Here is a 17,045-nt window from a genome sequence, read left to right on the forward strand (position 1 = left end):
AAATGAGAAATAAATTTTAACAAAGTGGTGTCAAGAGCAGAAGTTCTTATGCCTTTGAATTTAGTGCCATGATTGCCATCGGGTAAAAACTGTTTTTAGGCGACTTGTCCTGGTTTTTATTGCTCTGTATCTCTTGCCTGATGGCAGCAGCTGGAAGAGACCATGGCCAGGGTGTGAAGAGTCATTTAAAATGTCCAAAACTTTCTTGTGGAGCCTGGAAGTGTAAATCTGTTCCATAGTGGGGAGGAGGCAGCCTATGGTTCTCTCTGCTGCCCTAACAACCCTCTGGAGCGCCTTCTTGTCCGCGGATGTGCTGCTGCCGTACCAGACACACAGACCGTACGTGAGCACACTCTCTATGGAGCAGTGATAGAAGGCCTGCAGCAGGTCTGAGGGGAGACGGTTCTTCTTGAGTATTCTCAGAAAGTACAGTCTCTGCTGTGCCTTCTTCAACAGCTCCTTGGTGTTGGTGCTCCAGGTTAGCTTGTCCTCCAACTCCATGCCCAGAAACCTGAACACTGGGACCCTCTCCACACAGGTCCCACTGATGGTGAGAGGCTGGATGTCCGTTTTGTTCTTCCTGAAGTCGATCACCAGTTGATCTACTAATGATCCTGTGGGAAACCATACCAAATATTGGAGACATGAATGATTCCTGGATGTTTCTCCTGGATTGGGATCATCTGGACCCATTATTAAAGCACACTGACAGGCAGGCTGTGGGTTTGGCTGTAGATAATTACCATATAGTATGTAAAACATTCATCAGATTGAATGATTTACATAATAACTGTAAAACATTTATTATGTAAAGAGATTTTTTTCCTCTGGAATTGAAAAAAAAACCCCATCATTGTTAGGGACACACTGATTGCAGTTTTCTGGCTGATTGTCAACCACAAAAAAAGCCTAACCTGGTGATTCCAGTTTTGGTCAATATCGATTTTTGGTGGATGAAAAGTCACTGGAGATTATTTCAGACATGATTGGTATGAGTTGGCCCTCTGTCATGGCAGAGCAAAAGAGGAGAGTGGCAGATTTTTAGACCATAAAGGTCGCTCATGAGATGGGAGTCGCCTCAATAAGAAATATTGTGATGTTTAATATGAGATCTCATACAACAAGACCTTTCCACTCCTACTCAGGACTGAACATCAACCTTGTAAGGTAATCATTATCAGATACTTCCTCCCTAATTCTTTCCAGCAGCTGCTTTTCTCCTCTTTTCCTTAGATTGCTCACAAACTTTTTAAATATTGTGAGCGAAGGGATGGCATACTCGATGACACCGTTTTTAAACTCTGGAAACCCGTAGTCATACCCTCCAGTGTGCAGCCCAATAACTTGGCCATGTCCATCAATAACTGGAGAACCAGATGTTCCACCATACATGGGACAACGGTAGGTTATGACCTGTTTTTCTCTTATTCCACTTTTCATTATGTCACCAATGCCTTGATTCGTGATTATTTGTTTGATTGACATCTGGGTGATAATCAAGTCTTTGTATTGAGCTAAATGATCATTTACAGCTTGCTCCCTGTTTTCTACATCGACAATAGTTGTGTGTTTGGTGGTCTTCTTTCTCCCTGCAGGGAACCCAATAGACCCGACTCTACCGCTCTTCGGCACTGGACCGAGTCTCTTAAGGAGTCCTGGTGGAAACTTTACTTTCTCTGCTGTTGGGTCCTCAGGTATGAGCTTAAATATGGCGTAATCCAGCTCTTCATTAATGTCAAGAAATATTTTCTCCACAGTGTATGACAGGTTCACAGTTTCTAGTTCAAAATCAACAGAAACTTTTATGTCATCCAGCAACTTTCTTCCAACCAGACAACCTTTGAACAGATGTGCATTTGTCCAGATGAGGCTGCCCAACCACACGGAGCCTGTTCCCTGGGAAACACCATGCACAACAATTTTGCAAACAGATTCCTCTCTTTCTTTCAGGAGACTTAGAAACTCTTCGTCACTCAGGTTTGGTGCTTCCAGTTTACAATCACCTAGACGTTTATAGATAACCATTGCTTCAAACTGGCGGCCTGGTGGCTCATCTGCCTTCGGTTCAACTCTTCCCCTCTCACTCTCTACATCGTTCTTTACTTGTATATTTGTTGGAGAATGTGCTTTATATATGTTTGGAAAATACATGTTAACACTATTTCTGGATGGAGAGATGGACTCTGGACTTTTTTCAGACCGCTGTGCATTCAGGTCTCGTTTCAAACCCTCCTCTTCTGTCATCCTCTCCTTCTTCTTAACACCGGGGTTCACTGGATGTGGTCGAGGATTGTCCAGCTGAAAAATCACACTTAGATTCATTTCCAGGCTACATATTAAATCTTCCTTTGCTTCCCTTTCTACTCACCGGACACCTGCTGCCATTGGAGTCGTTGGTTCCCAGAGGAGTCTTTGTTTGACTCTGCAACACATTGCAGGTCTTAGATTATTGGTAGCAAGTACACTTTAAAACATTTGAGCCTCAGTCTGTTGTGTCTATGAACTTCTATTTTTTAAGTGAAAAAAATCATGCAAGTTTTATATTTTGAACTTAAATGTGTGAGTTTGTGTTACAGTGGTAAGTGGTGTTAACTATTAATCTTGTGATTGATCCAAGAATTCAATAAACGAGTGTTTTTAAGTAAAAACTTAAAATATTTAATAATACTTAATAATTAAATAATCACTAATTTCAGCCTCAAATGTAAAATACTTGCTGTAATATTTTAAGCATGACATTTTTAGGGTGGATTTAAGTGACTAAAGAAATGCATCACACATTGTCTCCCAGATGGAGGAGCCCTGTTTGAAACCTGGCAACGTTGTCACTACATTTAGAGATTTTTAGACTATTCTGGTGTTTAACTTTCAGTAAAGTCACAAGAAACAAATCAAACAAATTTTTTTCTGTGTTATTGGAGAGTTTGGCGACACCTGAAAGCACCACGTGCTCAGCAGTAACTGTCCTGACTATATTTCCCAGGGTGCTTAGGGGCATGTTTTTGTATCCTGTGTTGCACTATGAGTGAACGTTATTAAGGCAAATAATAATTTTACGTATCTGTATGTTTGCAAAACAATGTTTAGACAACTTGTTTGATTAAGTTAACGAACTTTAACCTCTGAGTTTAATCAAAAACAATTTTCTAGTCAACTTGCATTTTCAGATGATTTTTAGAGTGTGGGGTTAAAGTTAGATCTGAGTAATAATTATAAATGATGATTTTTAACAATGTAAGTTTGTCTTCAAAACAGTGACGTGTTTACAGTAGTGATGGAGAGGCGGTTCTTGGCTAACTAAAAACCTGAAAGCTCCCAAATGGTTCCTCTGATTTTGTTGCATAAATTACTAATGAAAATCGTCCAGTTTGAGATTTTTCTCTCTCTCTCTCCTGGGATGTAGTGCTGTGTTTGTAGCTCCTCCCACTCAGTGCAGACACACTGAGGTCACTGAGGTCACTGAGGAGACAGTTGTTGATCTAAATGGAGGCAGAAAAATCTTCAGTATCTTCTGAACCTGCAGCTCACCTGGACACCTGGAAATACGCTCCGTTTTTTCTTAGGTGGACTGGAGACGTCAACTTGTTTGACCTGATGAACAGAACAAAATATTAAAAAATAATAATTACCAACATGTGCAGCTGCTCATTAATCCTATACAAGATGCAGACATTTATTTTACAAATGCTAAGCAATGATGACTGAACAACCAAAGTCTTACTAACATTTTCTTTGTCACAATCGGTCTTGTTGTCCGTTTTGTTTTTTGTTCGCTTTCTTTTGGCTGATGTCTTCATCTGTCAACACAAAAGTAAAATTAGGATCAAAAACTGAAATATAAGTAACTTCAATAAAAGTTTTTAGTGGACAGGGACTCACCATGTTGTTGTGAGCAAACAGCTCTTGTGGTTGTAAATCCTGTAGCTAAGAAGTTGATGTGCTTTGCAACTAGAACAGTAAAGATCAACATCCAGGTCAAAGGGCGTTTTATCACATCTGTTGCAGGGTTAAGCTAACACTCCGTTTTTATTCTAAGCCTGTTCTGAACAGTGCAAGCAGCATTAACCAAATCAGAAGAGCATCAGGGTAAGATTTGCACACATTTTTACAATGTGGCATAAAATGATAGAAAAACATTGTATAAACTATCAGGACCAGGAATCTCTTCAGGTCCTCTGCAGGCTTTAGACCTTTTCCATAACTGGATATCTGAGAATCCAAATAGATTTTTATACAATTTGCTTTTCATCGACACATAAATTCTGTTTAATATCACTAAAAATGTGGCTTACTGCTCCAAATGTTGCTCAATATAGCAAGAAAGTTGTTGAGTTGGACACAGTGGGGTCACTAATGTTAACCGTAAACATGCAGACATAACCTGAGGGCCGGTCTGTCAGTCAAACCTTTCTCACTGGACAGCAACAGAGGACAGTGGTTGATTCTTAGAGCTTTGCCAAGCCAGATAAGATCGGTGGATAAGATCAGCTTCACATGTAAAAATCCACCGATCACTGATCTTCCAAAATGAAGGAAATCGGCACCAATAAATCTGCTGGCTGATAAATCGATGCACCTCTAGTCTGCAACAAATAATGCGACGCTGATGTCACATATGTGACCATTGGCACTGATTTTCCATACAGTGGAGGAAAGATGGCTGCTATAGAGAAGTTCTGTTTTTTTACGTTTGTTCAGATGCTTTTTGTTTGTTAGTTTTTACAAGCCCTACTGCTCCAACATGGCGAGTTGCAGAGAAAGAGTGGCTGGAAATCAGCTGTTTTAAACCAGCTATCCCTCCCAATATGGAGACACAATGCGGTTCAAGCTGCACATGCTTACAGAGACAATGTTGATTCCCAGTTGTCTTGTGTTTTAACCTTACATTTTAACATGCTATTTAAAAGTAGCTCATCCTCTCTATCTGTCCACACAAACGAACCTCGGGACGCCATTTTTAATCCCTAACAGGAAGTAGTGGTTAGGCTGTTACCCCAGCAACCTGACCTGCATAAGTGGAAGATGATGGATGGATGGACTTGATGTACAGAACTTGAACTTTGTTGTTTTTGGGACAAATTTGCTGCTGATGTAAGGCAAACATAACAGCCCCACCGGATTTCCCATAATCTTGACATTAAACTTGACTTTAATTCACCTTTTTCAAATTTTCACACAGGTGAGTGTTAAAGAACTTAAATCAGTTGCAAATATGTAACAAATGTTACAATATTCATACATAATAATGAGCTTCTAAGCTCTTCCTGCTAAAAGCAGCAAACTTTAAAACACTGTTCAGTGTTTTCACCAAACCAGCAAGCAAATGATGAGTTTATCTTACATGTAATCAGCTCTTATACAGACATAACGTAGCTTGTAATTATTCTGTTATAAACATCTTGCACTTACTGGGACTTTGCTGCAGAGTTGCATCATGCACTAAAAAGAAATGAAGTAAAAACCAGACAAACTTACAAGTCTAAGTTGAAGATGGAGAGAAAAGATCACAGATGGCCTTTAAGTGAAATAAACGGAGGATAAAATAGTTTAAATGCGTTTAGTTGTGCAGCAGAACCGCGGCGCGTTTTGCTCCGCTCTCACTTCCTCTCACTTCCTCTCTCTATCACACTCTCTGTCGACAGATCTGAAGGTAGAGAAAATGGCGCGAAATGTGCTACCTTCAGGTGCAGCTGGGAATTAACCGTTTCGCCCTTCAATCACAGGAAAATTTAGGGTTAAACACCAGAGCTCTGTATTCCTGCATTTCACTTTTCTTGTTAAAATGTCGCCTGCTGCTCTCTGTTGATTTAGCAGCCACGTCATATATTAATGTTGTGATTGTAAATCTTCATATTGTCACGTTTCATGACGGCCCTGAACTTCATCACAGCGAATCGCAGACATTTAAGTCTTGCAGAGGCGTGCTTAAACTTGTGCTAAAATAAACGGAGTCATAAACTCAGAAATTAATAATGGTGGGTGTTTCTTCAAGTAATTCACTTTAAAACAGATAAAATTTATATTAATTCATTAAAAAACACCACTTAGTTCATAAAACACAGCTTTAAGTCTTAAGATCTTTATGATGTTTTTTTTTTCTAGCAGCCCTTAAAATGTTTATTATTGTTATTATTATTAGTTCCAGCAAAACTCAAAAATACGATTTTAATTCATTTTATTTTTCATTTTTAAAACGTACCTGTTAGTTAAACACATCGTTAGTCATTTATCAGGATAATTGACACAATATGTAATTTGCAGCAGCACCAATACAGCCTCATTCTCAGACATTAACCTGTTTATATCTTCTATAACAGGTATAAATGTCATAAACCCAGAACCTTAGGTTTTAATGTACTTCACTTATTTTGTGGCCTTCTACTTTCTTCTCTCCGTTGTAATAATAAATTATGTTTTTGGTTTTTTTTTAAGAAATAATCGCTAAACTTTACGCAAAAACTATCTTCTAATTCCAGCAGGTTTTCCGCTCACCTGCAGTATAACTATTTTTTTTTGCAGTGTGCAGCTTTGTCCACTTGATGGCGCCGTTGAGTCGAAGCTATTTCTTGATAAAGTGGAATGAAAAATCTCAACTGTTTCTTAAAGGTTCTGATATTTTCTGTTGTTTTGTTCTGCAGGATTTGAAAAACGTCAAGAATGACTGGAAGGTATTATTACACTTATCTGGACGTTTTATATGAAATTTAGATTATATGAAAGAAAAAAAACACACCATAATTTCTCCTAAGAGAAATAAGAGCAGCTATCTTCTATGTTGGATTGTTTTCTGAGGAAAGTGACCTGCTGCACCTGTTACCTTCTGTTTGCTTGTATTGCAACACCTGAACACATGAAGCTTTTAGCACCGGTTCCTTCTAGTTAGTGTGTTGATCTTGGTTCTGTTTGGTAAGAAATTTCTGAATTAACAACTAAACATAATTTACCAATAAAAGGAGCAAATCTGTTACCTAAAACCAAACTTCAGACAATATGGACATCAAGTCTTTTCAAGCATTTCCGAGATCATTTTCAAACTTTTCCAGTGCCACATTAATATAGAAAATTAAAATAGAAATTATCTAAATAATACAGTTTAAATTCACTATTATATATTTTATTAGTTATTATTGTTGTCAACAGCATCTTGTTGTGATTTTCTACAATCTGAAGCAGAAACAAGGTAAATTAAAATACAAAATGTACTAATTGAAGCTAAAATCAAATCATAGATATTTTGCAGTTATTTTTCAGAAAATGTATTAAAAAACAATCAACGTGTCGCCGTAGAAAATCTATGTGCATATCTATAGTATCCCAATTATATTTCTACAAAAGGTCCTCTGTAGGTCTTAAATGATATAGTAAGTTAATAGTTACTTACTGCATGTCTCTATTTCTGGGTTTTCACTTTCACTTGAACTGCAGCAGCTCCAAAAACAGTTAAAATGATTTAGAGAAAACTTTACTTCTTTAAAAGCCAGCACAGACCAGCTGTAGTACTCAGATCCTCCACCAGAGGGCAGAATGAAGGGTTATAATTAGACTCAGCAGTAAAGAAACATCAGAAATAATCTGTTCTGTTCTGAGACACACTGGATTATATCTGGAGTTTGTGGGACTATTTCTGTGAATCACAGCTCAGAGTAAAAAAGGTTTAACTGACGACGGTTCCTCTAAAGATGCTCTGGTTCTGGACTTCTGAAAGTCCAAAGGAAACCTCTGGAAAATCTTCAGAAAATCTGGAACAATGAATTGTTGCTGTGCAAATAAAATAATCTAGTATTTATTTTAAAAAGTGGAAGTCATTATATTGTTTATTTTGCAGTAACACATGACAGAAACATCAGCAATAAAACATTACAGAAACCAAGACGTGTTCATTTAAAGTACAGCGTATGAAACCTGATTATTAACTAAAAACAGCTCAAGCATTTTCAAAGCAATTCAGTTAAAAACATTATTACCATAATGTAGTCAAATGACGTACATTACAATTTAATAATCATTATAACAGAAAGCACTCAGAGTCAGTTAATCATACTTTAACATTTAAGAAAAGTTTTATCTGATTTATACATCCCACATTAATCTGGATCCTACAGATATCTTTGGATTATTATAAAACAGAACCAAAACATTTCTTTAAATGGATCAGAATAGTCAGAGCAAAGGGAATATTTGTTGCAACACATTTCTACATGATTAATAAAAATAATCCAGTTCCAGAAAACATCCAACATTCAGACTAAATTTTATAAAACTTTTTTTATGTGGCCCTCTAGATTTACTAAGTGTGCTTAAATATTATGTTGTCAATTAAATCAATGCAGTTTTAGTGTTTACTGCCAAATTACATCAATCAGTCCTTGAGAATTGTCATGGAAATTTACACAAATTCAACAAATCCCCACACTTGTTTGCGCTCATGCATCATTTGGATTTTATTGCAGATTTTTTATCAAAAATTGTCAGAAACTTTATGACTTGTACTAAACTGATGCCTCAGTCTTAACTGATGTCAGATTATAGTCCATGATCCATATAAAACAGGGGTGTCAAACTCAATTTCACCAAGGGCCACTTCAGCATATTGGCCGCCCTCAAAGGGCCACATTGACGGTATAAATCAGGAATGCCCAAGTGCAGTCCTCCAGACTGCAACTTTTAGATGCGTCCCTGCTAAAACAAACCCCAGACAAAAAGTTGACTTCCCTCATTAGCAGCAACTCAGTTCTGTAGAGGCCTATGAATGAGTTTATGATCCAGGTGTGTTAGAGAAAGAACGCATCTAAAGTTGCAGAGTGATGGGTCTGGAAAACTAGACTTGGGCAACCCTAGCATAAATGTATTAAAATACAATGTTAAAAATAAATTAAACACCTCATATTGTTAAATGACTGATTTTATGTATTCAAGTTTTAAATATTACATTTGCATGGATGCAAAATTACTGCTCAGTTTAAAAATATGCTCAGTATTTTTAAACTGCTCAGCTAAACTTCGCTCTTTAGCTTGTTAGCTTGTTGATGTTTCAGTTTTATTCCCTGGGAAAATTAATCTTTGTCTGCTTTAAAGATAAGCAGACAAAGAATAAAAACAAGTTTTGATATTAACTCTCAACTTCATTCACAAAACTTTTTCGTTATTTATTACACAACGAACATGTATTTCACATAAGAACAAAACAATGAGGTGACGTTGCCTGTCCTTGAACACAACGCTGATCCTCTTCACCCTGTCACCAACTCACACATCCTCATTGTGTTGTGTTGTGTAAATAAACACAAAACAAGCAAAATCAATAAACTATATGCATATTCCAGTATATTGAGTTTTGGTTTTACATTCATTCTATTTAAATTTAGTTTGTTCGTGCTTACCAATGTTTTCCTCTGGTCAGTTCGTCGATGTCTGGTTTTAGTTCTATTCTGTGGAAATCCGCAAAACGGCGTGTAGGTTTTCGTCAGTAATGCGCGATCTGTGTTTGGTCTTGTTTAAATTCATTATTGAAAACATCTGTTGGCTCAGATAGGTGCTTCCAAACATGGACAAAACACGAGCTGCATGGAGTCGAAGCTGTGGCATCAAATCAGGGGCAGGAGACGGTAAAAGTCCTCGATTGAAACGTCACGGAACTTCGCTCTTTAGCTTGTTAGCTTGTCGATGTTTCAGTTTTATTCGCTGGGAAAATTAATAATCAGCTTGAGGTGGCTCTGCTGCACTCTAGTGGCGAGAAACCGTAATGTTGGCTGGTAAGAATCTGAAGGCATTATGGGAGATGTAGTTTGTAGTCAATTCGTGCTCAAAACCTATTTTAAGTCAATCAATGGGGCTGTAAAACGGTGGTGGGGGGGAGAGGGCCACATAAAATGACGTAGCGGGCCACATGTGGCCCGCGGGCCTTGAGTTTGACACATGTGATATAAAACATAACATTTACCGTAAAAAATATGCTATTTCTCTTGACATCTAATTTAAACACTAACTTTGCTCCATTTCCTCCTCAGGAATAAATTGTTCTCCTGTTTCATCTGTTCTCTGATTTTCCACACAGAGAGCCTGATCTTTAGTTTGTTTCAGTCCAACAATGATCTCCTCAAGGTATCCGTTTCCCTGTGCTTCATTCATAATTCTCTCCAACAAATCCTCCCTACCAGCTTTATGGAGTTCTTCCAGAAGCTTTTTGAATACATCAAGCAGTGGGTAGCAAAACTCCATAACACTGTGACCAGGAATTACCTTGTCATAGAAAAATCCACCAGAGTGCAAACCAAACACCCGTCCAAAAGCATCAAACACTGGGGAGCCAGAGGAGCCATGATACATGAAGCTGTTGTAGGTCACACACTTCTCTGCAGAGGGATCTCTTTTGATCTGATAATTAGTTGAGCAGACAATAAAAGGTTCATAGGACACTAAATTCTCCTCGACCCTCTGCTCCGTGTCCTTGTTCCTGATGATACATGTAATGTCCATTTTCTTCACTCCTCCTGCTGGATGACCAATAATACAAGCCCCACTATCATAAACAGGTAGAGGTACTGGACCAAATATCTTCAGGAGACCTGGGTGTTTTTCCTTTAGCTCTTTTAGATCAGGGATTTGGATGAGCTCTAACAGAGCAAAATCTAAATCATGAGTTCCACCAACTAGTGTAGCCTGATATTTCATCCCTGGTTTATTTTCAAAGTTTAACTCTGCAGTAATATTCAAATAGTTCCTCCAGTTATATATTTCCACCCAAGGTTTAAACAAGTGGGCATTGGTTAGAACAAAGTTGTCAAACAGAACAAAGCCTGTGCCCTGCACACTTTTCTTTAGCTCAGTTAAACCTGAATTATTCTTCTCCTCTATGATCAAAAGACAAATGGACTTGCTGAGCTCCAGCAGCTCTCTCACAGTGTGAACTTCACTAAAGGAATTCTGGATCTTTCCAAAGTTCTCCTTTTTCAGTTTCAGGGTTTTCTCAAAGGAACGACCAGTAAATCTCCTCTCCATCCAGTCTTTCAGTTGTGGAAACTGGTTCCGCAGAAGGTCATTGATCTCATTAAGGTCAATTTGAATCTTTAATTCTTCTGTTGCTGCCTTTATACTGACACCCTTTTGTCTTGCATGCTCTAGAACTGTTACAGTTTCACTCGTCTTCTGTACTTTGGTTGATCCAGAAGCATCTCCCTCCTGCTGCTGCTCATGGCTGGTCTGTTGTTTTGGGTCTTGCTCTTGAACTACTTGTGATGGATTTGTTGCTTTTATTTTTTCTTCCTTCGGAAGATTTATTTGGAATTTCTTCCCATCTAGGTTGTCAACTATTTCTGTAGAGTTTGTAAGGGCTTCAGCCTCGGCTTCAGACAAAGTGAAGTTTGTGAGAACGTCAACAAAGCGACCGTCCCGTCTTAAAACATCTTCCACTGTCATCCCTTTTGCCCCATAAACACAGAAATACCTAAATCGCGTAAGAATGCTGTTACATCTAAAAATGAGATTTGTTTTAGTTTTGGTGTTTTCTCCTCCTTCTTTATCTATGAAGAAAACAAAATACTTTCCCTTTAGGAGAGCTCTGGCCTCTTCTGGCTGTTTCTCAACAACTTTAGCTGATGTAGTTATTGTGAGAGTCTCTTCGTCCTTCACACAAGAACAAGGAAAATGTGTTGCAACAATGTGGGAATTATTTCCTTTACCTGATCTAATGATGATGTTTTCGTCTGATATTTTTGTTTTCTGTGATTTCTTTATATATTTGTTATATTCTTTGGGTTTCTCTGATTTTATTGTCTGAAGAACAGTTCCTGGTTTCTTACAGTAAACCATGTGTTCTCTACCATCTGAACCAAATTTGACTATGAAGTTATGATTATGGTCATCCAGCTGTAAATAAAGTAAACAATAAAAGTCAGAAAATTTAATAATAACAATAGATTAATGTAGTGAAATGATGCAAATGAAATGAAGGAAATGACAAAAACACAAACCTCTGCAGTCCCATCTTCTTTCTTCACCTTTGTTGGATTCATCTGTAAAAAAGAAAACAAAATAAGCCACATGGGCCTGATCCATTATAAATATTTATTTCATATAAATATGTTCAATTCTTTAAATATGTGAAATATGTAGGTCTATAAAAGGTTCTTAATACATCTCTATTTTTCTGTATATCATGACATTACAGTTAAACAGAACAAACATGAGTGATGAAATTCTGTGACTGAACATCCAGACCAAACTTCATGAGTTATGTTTTATAATTAGAAAGTTTAGACTGAACAGTTAAACCATGAGCCTGTAGCTCACCTCATTCTCTGAAACTTTAGGTTTTTTTCTGTTTCTGCTGCTGGAACTACCAGGAACATCCTGTAAAGTAGATGGAAATAAATCTCCATGCAGTTATTTAACATCCCGACACAGTTATAAATGAAACATAATGATCACTAATCAGTGAGTAAAGAAGATTGTCATCAACTCAGGTCTTACATGTTGCTTTGTGAGAAAGTCTCGTATATCTTGATTGCTTTCTTCCATCTTTGGTTTCTTTGGAGCCATTGTTTCTGCCAACACAGTGATAAAGTTTTGATAAAGAATCTGTTAACTGAAATATAAGCTATTCTATCACCATCATGAAGGAAAATTACTCACCTTTAGCTTCTAGTGAACAAGTGGACTAAACTCTCTGCAACACACATTAAATATAAATTTTTTTAAAAATCTATCTGTTCCATTGATGCTAAAAATCAAGTTAGGTTTTAAAGCACCAAATAAACCAGATTTGTCTCTATATTATTCCAGTTGTTTGATTAAAGCATGAGGTCACTTCTATCTTACCTGAGTGAAGGTTGTGACTGTTTCACCCTGATGTTTTAGTAACGGCTGTAAAATGAATGACCTCAGGGGGCAATGAAAACACCTGGAACCTTGACTCACTGCAGACACAGGAGTAAGAAACTGGTTATTTTACTCAACAAGTGGAAAGTAACGTAATTATGTAGGATTGAAGTTTTTACTTTCATATTTGTCTGAACTCTAATTTGAAGCTAAAACAGCAGCTACAGCCTAAAAGTACATTATTTATTTATTTATTCATTATGACATATTGTAGAAAACACCAAAAGATTTGCAGTCATGATTTGTTAAAGTAGGGCTGCACAGTGGTGCAGTCGGTAGCACTGTTGCCTTGCAGCCAGAAGGTCCTGGGTTCGATTCCTGGGTTCTTTCTGCATGGAGTTTGCATGTTCTCTCTGGGCATGGGTGGGGTCATCTAGACAGGTCGCCAGTCTGTCGCAGGGCAACACAGAGACAGACAGGACACACAACCAGCACACACACACTCACACCTAGGGAAAATTTAGAGACCAATTAACCTGATAATTATGTTTTTGGACTGTGGGAGGAAGCCGGAGTACACGGAGAGAACCCACCATGCAGAAAGACCCCAGGCTGGGAATCAAACCCAGAACCTTCTTGCTGCAAGACAACAGTGCTACCAACTGCGCCACTGCTAATTGTGAAACAAATTTATCTCCATAAAAGTATGTATTTTCCAAGAACATGAAGACAGAGATCTTCATTTGGCAGCTAGCATACTCCCAAATGAGAAAGATCTAGCTTCAGCTGAGAGTTTCAACCAATGGCCCATTTAATTTGGGAAATCTAATCATTAAATTTTTGACATATAGTAATATAAGAATAAATGTTAATTTGAAAAATTATAGATTATTAACAACAATCTTGAAAATAATGAGCTAAAGTCAAATATTCCACATTCAAAATGAATAACTGAAAATCTAATGAAGGGGGAACATTTTTATGTTCCCACCTGGCTGAGTTTATTCAGCACACACCCAGTTCCTGTAAATATGTAACGCTGAGTCACTGTAAATATGTGCAGTTCCTGCCAATGTCCTCATAGGTGGGAAGAGATAAAAAAAGTGAATGACATCTATGTTAGACACCTTTCTGCCCCTCCTCCTCCCAGCCCATTATGTAAATGTCAGTTTTTATTGGTATATGTTCCAGCACTGAGAATAAGCGAGGACCAACGAAGGGTATGGTAACTGCATTAAATGTGACTCACCCTGAGCAAGTATAAAAAATGACATGCATCACACGGTAAGTCAAGCTTCCCTGTTGAGCTGAAGGTTACACAACAATAGTTTTGGAAGGTAACTATTAAAATTATTTGCTTTTAGTGCGACTTTGAATATTGCAGAAGCAGGGATTACGTGATTGGGTTGCACACAGTTCAATGAATCATCTATTAAACTAGTTTTATAAGCCCGCCAGGCTTATAATATACATGTCCCTGATATTATTAAAATAGGCTTCTGTTTAACAACAAACCAGACAGACAATATGAACAAAGCTACATTTGACCAAGCATGTCTTAGTCGTCAGTATTCAGACAACGGTTTCTTAATGAATAGAAGTAACTCTTGGGCATGATGAAGTATTAGGGCCATTGTAGGTTTGAGGGAGATAAATAATTGGCCAAAACAGAGTATAATTACACACACACACACACACACACACACACACACACACACACACACACACACACACACACAAAGTATGTAAGAAATTCAATGTGCTAAAAATGCTCAACAAAGGCCATTTCCATTTTATTGTCCCCATGTTAACCACCTTCAATATTATCCATCTTAAAATTCTGCAAAATAAAAAATAAAAAAATACAGCAAATAAAACAATTTGTCAAAATCTATGAACCTAATTAAATCTAAATTTGCAGAGATTTGAAAATCATCGGGATTTATACAAAAAGGGCAAACTTATTCTTTCAAATGTACAAATAAAATTAAAGCGGTCTTTTTAAAACTGTATTAGTCGAGAAAAAGAAAAAAAAACATGCTATAAAGCTCTGATGGAGGCTGTGTGACTCAAACAGCTCACATGTTTGAGATCTCGGTAAGAGCGGAAATTAAGCTCTTACTAGCGCTGTTCAACCACTTTATGGCACCCCAATAAGGGCGCTATAACTTAGTAAGGCGTCTACTTGCCATATAAAAAACTGAAACTGATTTTCATTTTTCCCCTATTAGAGTGAATGACTCATACATCTAAAGTTGCATTTTACAGGGGGGTTTGAACTAACTATCCAAAAATGTATTAATGTTCTGCAAAATAGAGGAACCGCCTTTTACTGTAGCTCCAAAGGAAGCTACAGATCAGAAGCTAACTTCGATGCTGTCTGGTTGTCCCTCCTGTTTAATAACTTCCCACCACTGAGTGTATAAGCAATTAATTACATCAACAGAAGTTCGCCATTTACATAAATTTCCCATTTTAAATTTAACATTACTTTTTTTTACCATGTTGTTAAACACTTGACCATTACTTACGAAGCTTTTCTGCCCGTGGAAACTGTTGTTCGTTTTAGATGTACAATAAAAAGTGAGGAAAAACAATAAAAAGTGAGGAAAAACACCATAAACAACCGGAAGGAAAGATACCGACAGTGGAGGAAGAGGTCCGAGAGGATTTATGATTGTTAACCGGCAGACATTAACCCACCAGTGGGTGTTCAGTCCCGCTCTCTCTGTTTTCTCTCCTGCGACACTGACCTGCTAGGGAATTTATAAAATGGCGCCGTGTTCCAGCGCCAATCGACGACTACCACGTAGTAATATGGTGCATTCAATTACAACTAGGAATTCTAAAACTGAAACGAACAAACATAAATTTTAAATCAAAATTTTACATAATCCGTTTACAGGGTTTTCTTTTCGTTTGCTAGTTTCGTGTATGTTCAGCAAAGTTAATTTTACCCACACCGTCAAATAAATCCAAGTTGCGAATCCAAGTTGTATGTTTCCTGTTTCTGATTTTATTTGAACTCAACCTGGAATGGTTGCCTTCCAGTCCACGAAAACTTTCAAGAGTAATTTCGCTTTTTTGATAGATTCATAAGATTGTTGGACTAAACTGTAAGTTTAACTGCATGTATTTCATATCACATGCAAATGAAACATTTAAAACAAGCAGACCTGAAAACACATTTTAGGAGTAACCAGAACCATTTGCAGATTTTTTCCAGCTTGACAACAGTGAAAAAGATGATGCTGCAAATTTATCTAAAAAGGGAACCCCTGAGTACGACCGCCTGGGAAAGTTGAAGCCTCTGTACACCAAGATGAGAGAAGCTTCTCGCCAGCATTTTCATCCAGGCCAAGAAATTGCCATAGATGAAAGAATGGTTGCCTCCAAAGCCAGGGTTTTCTTCAGCCAACATATGAAGGCAAATCTGTGAAGTGGGGTTTCAAACTTTTTGTTTTAGTCAATTCCAGTAACGGCTACACCTGGGATTACTTTATTTATGAAGGAAAGACTTACCCCAATGGAGACAAAGGCTTAACCCATGACGCAGTACAAAAGCTTTTGAATACAAAAACTTGGGGTCTGGATACAAGCTGTATGTAAACAACTTTTACACAAGTCCAGCCCTCTTTGCTGACCTCCTCGAAAAGAAAATCTGGGCATGTGGCACAATCAAAGCAAACAGAAAAGGGTTCCCAAAAACAACTGAAAATGCATTGGACAGGAAGTCAGAGCGTGGCAGCATCCGCTGGATCCGGAAGGACTCTGTCCTTTCTGTCCAGTGGAGAGACACCAGGGACGTCTGTCTGTGTTCTGCTTTGCACTCAGCACATGCAGGGGACACGGCTGGCAGGAACGTCAAAGACAGAGATGGAAGATGGACCAGGAAAGAGATTCTGGTTCCCCCAGCTGTGAGGGACTACAGTCGGTATGTATCCTGTAAAATGTTTGGCTGAGTTTTATGGGTACAATCAGTGGCACACTCAGAAAACGTAATCTGGCCGAGATTACATGTAACCCAGACCCTCATCCCAGAGAGGGAAGTTTTAAGTTGTGTTGAGTGATATACATATATATATTACATTCTATTTAAGAAAAAACAGAACTGCACTGAATGGAAGAAATTTCCCATTTTTAAATTGTTTTTTAAAGGAAAATTATATTTAAAAAAAAAAACAAAACAAAAAAAACAAAGAAAGAGCTAGAAAAGATGTCTAGCATTT

General features: G+C 37.7%; 2 protein-coding genes across 4 annotated transcripts; both read right to left on the reverse strand.

The window, feature by feature from the left end:
* Positions 1-522: 522 nt before the first annotated feature.
* Positions 523-5,611, reverse strand: LOC111610884. Its single transcript, XM_023345944.1, has 6 exons — positions 5,476-5,611; positions 3,880-3,948; positions 3,726-3,797; positions 3,529-3,591; positions 2,369-2,422; positions 523-2,298 (listed from the first exon to the last, which is right to left on the reverse strand). The coding sequence occupies exons 2-6, from the start codon at positions 3,880-3,882 to the stop codon at positions 1,138-1,140; spliced, it is 1,353 nt and encodes a 450-aa protein (XP_023201712.1). The 5' UTR covers positions 3,883-3,948; positions 5,476-5,611; the 3' UTR covers positions 523-1,137.
* A 4,253-nt stretch (positions 5,612-9,864) lies between these two features.
* On the reverse strand, positions 9,865-16,791 carry LOC102227295 (protein FAM111A-like). Of its 3 annotated transcripts, none has more exons than XM_023345891.1 (7): positions 16,339-16,791; positions 12,817-12,914; positions 12,631-12,664; positions 12,469-12,542; positions 12,289-12,348; positions 11,970-12,011; positions 9,865-11,865 (listed from the first exon to the last, which is right to left on the reverse strand). In XM_023345891.1, exons 4-7 carry the CDS (start codon positions 12,535-12,537, stop codon positions 9,982-9,984), a joined length of 2,055 nt encoding a protein of 684 aa, XP_023201659.1. In that variant the 5' UTR covers positions 12,538-12,542; positions 12,631-12,664; positions 12,817-12,914; positions 16,339-16,791; the 3' UTR covers positions 9,865-9,981. The 3 variants fall into 3 exon arrangements, with proteins under 3 accessions (XP_023201659.1, XP_023201658.1, XP_023201657.1); XM_023345890.1 differs by lacking the exon at positions 16,339-16,791 and adding an exon at positions 15,520-15,565; XM_023345889.1 differs by lacking the exon at positions 16,339-16,791 and adding an exon at positions 15,348-15,553.
* Between the last annotated feature and the right edge of the window lie 254 nt (positions 16,792-17,045).

This window comes from Xiphophorus maculatus, chromosome 14 (assembly GCF_002775205.1).
Source record: "Xiphophorus maculatus strain JP 163 A chromosome 14, X_maculatus-5.0-male, whole genome shotgun sequence".
NCBI lineage: Eukaryota > Metazoa > Chordata > Actinopteri > Cyprinodontiformes > Poeciliidae > Xiphophorus > Xiphophorus maculatus.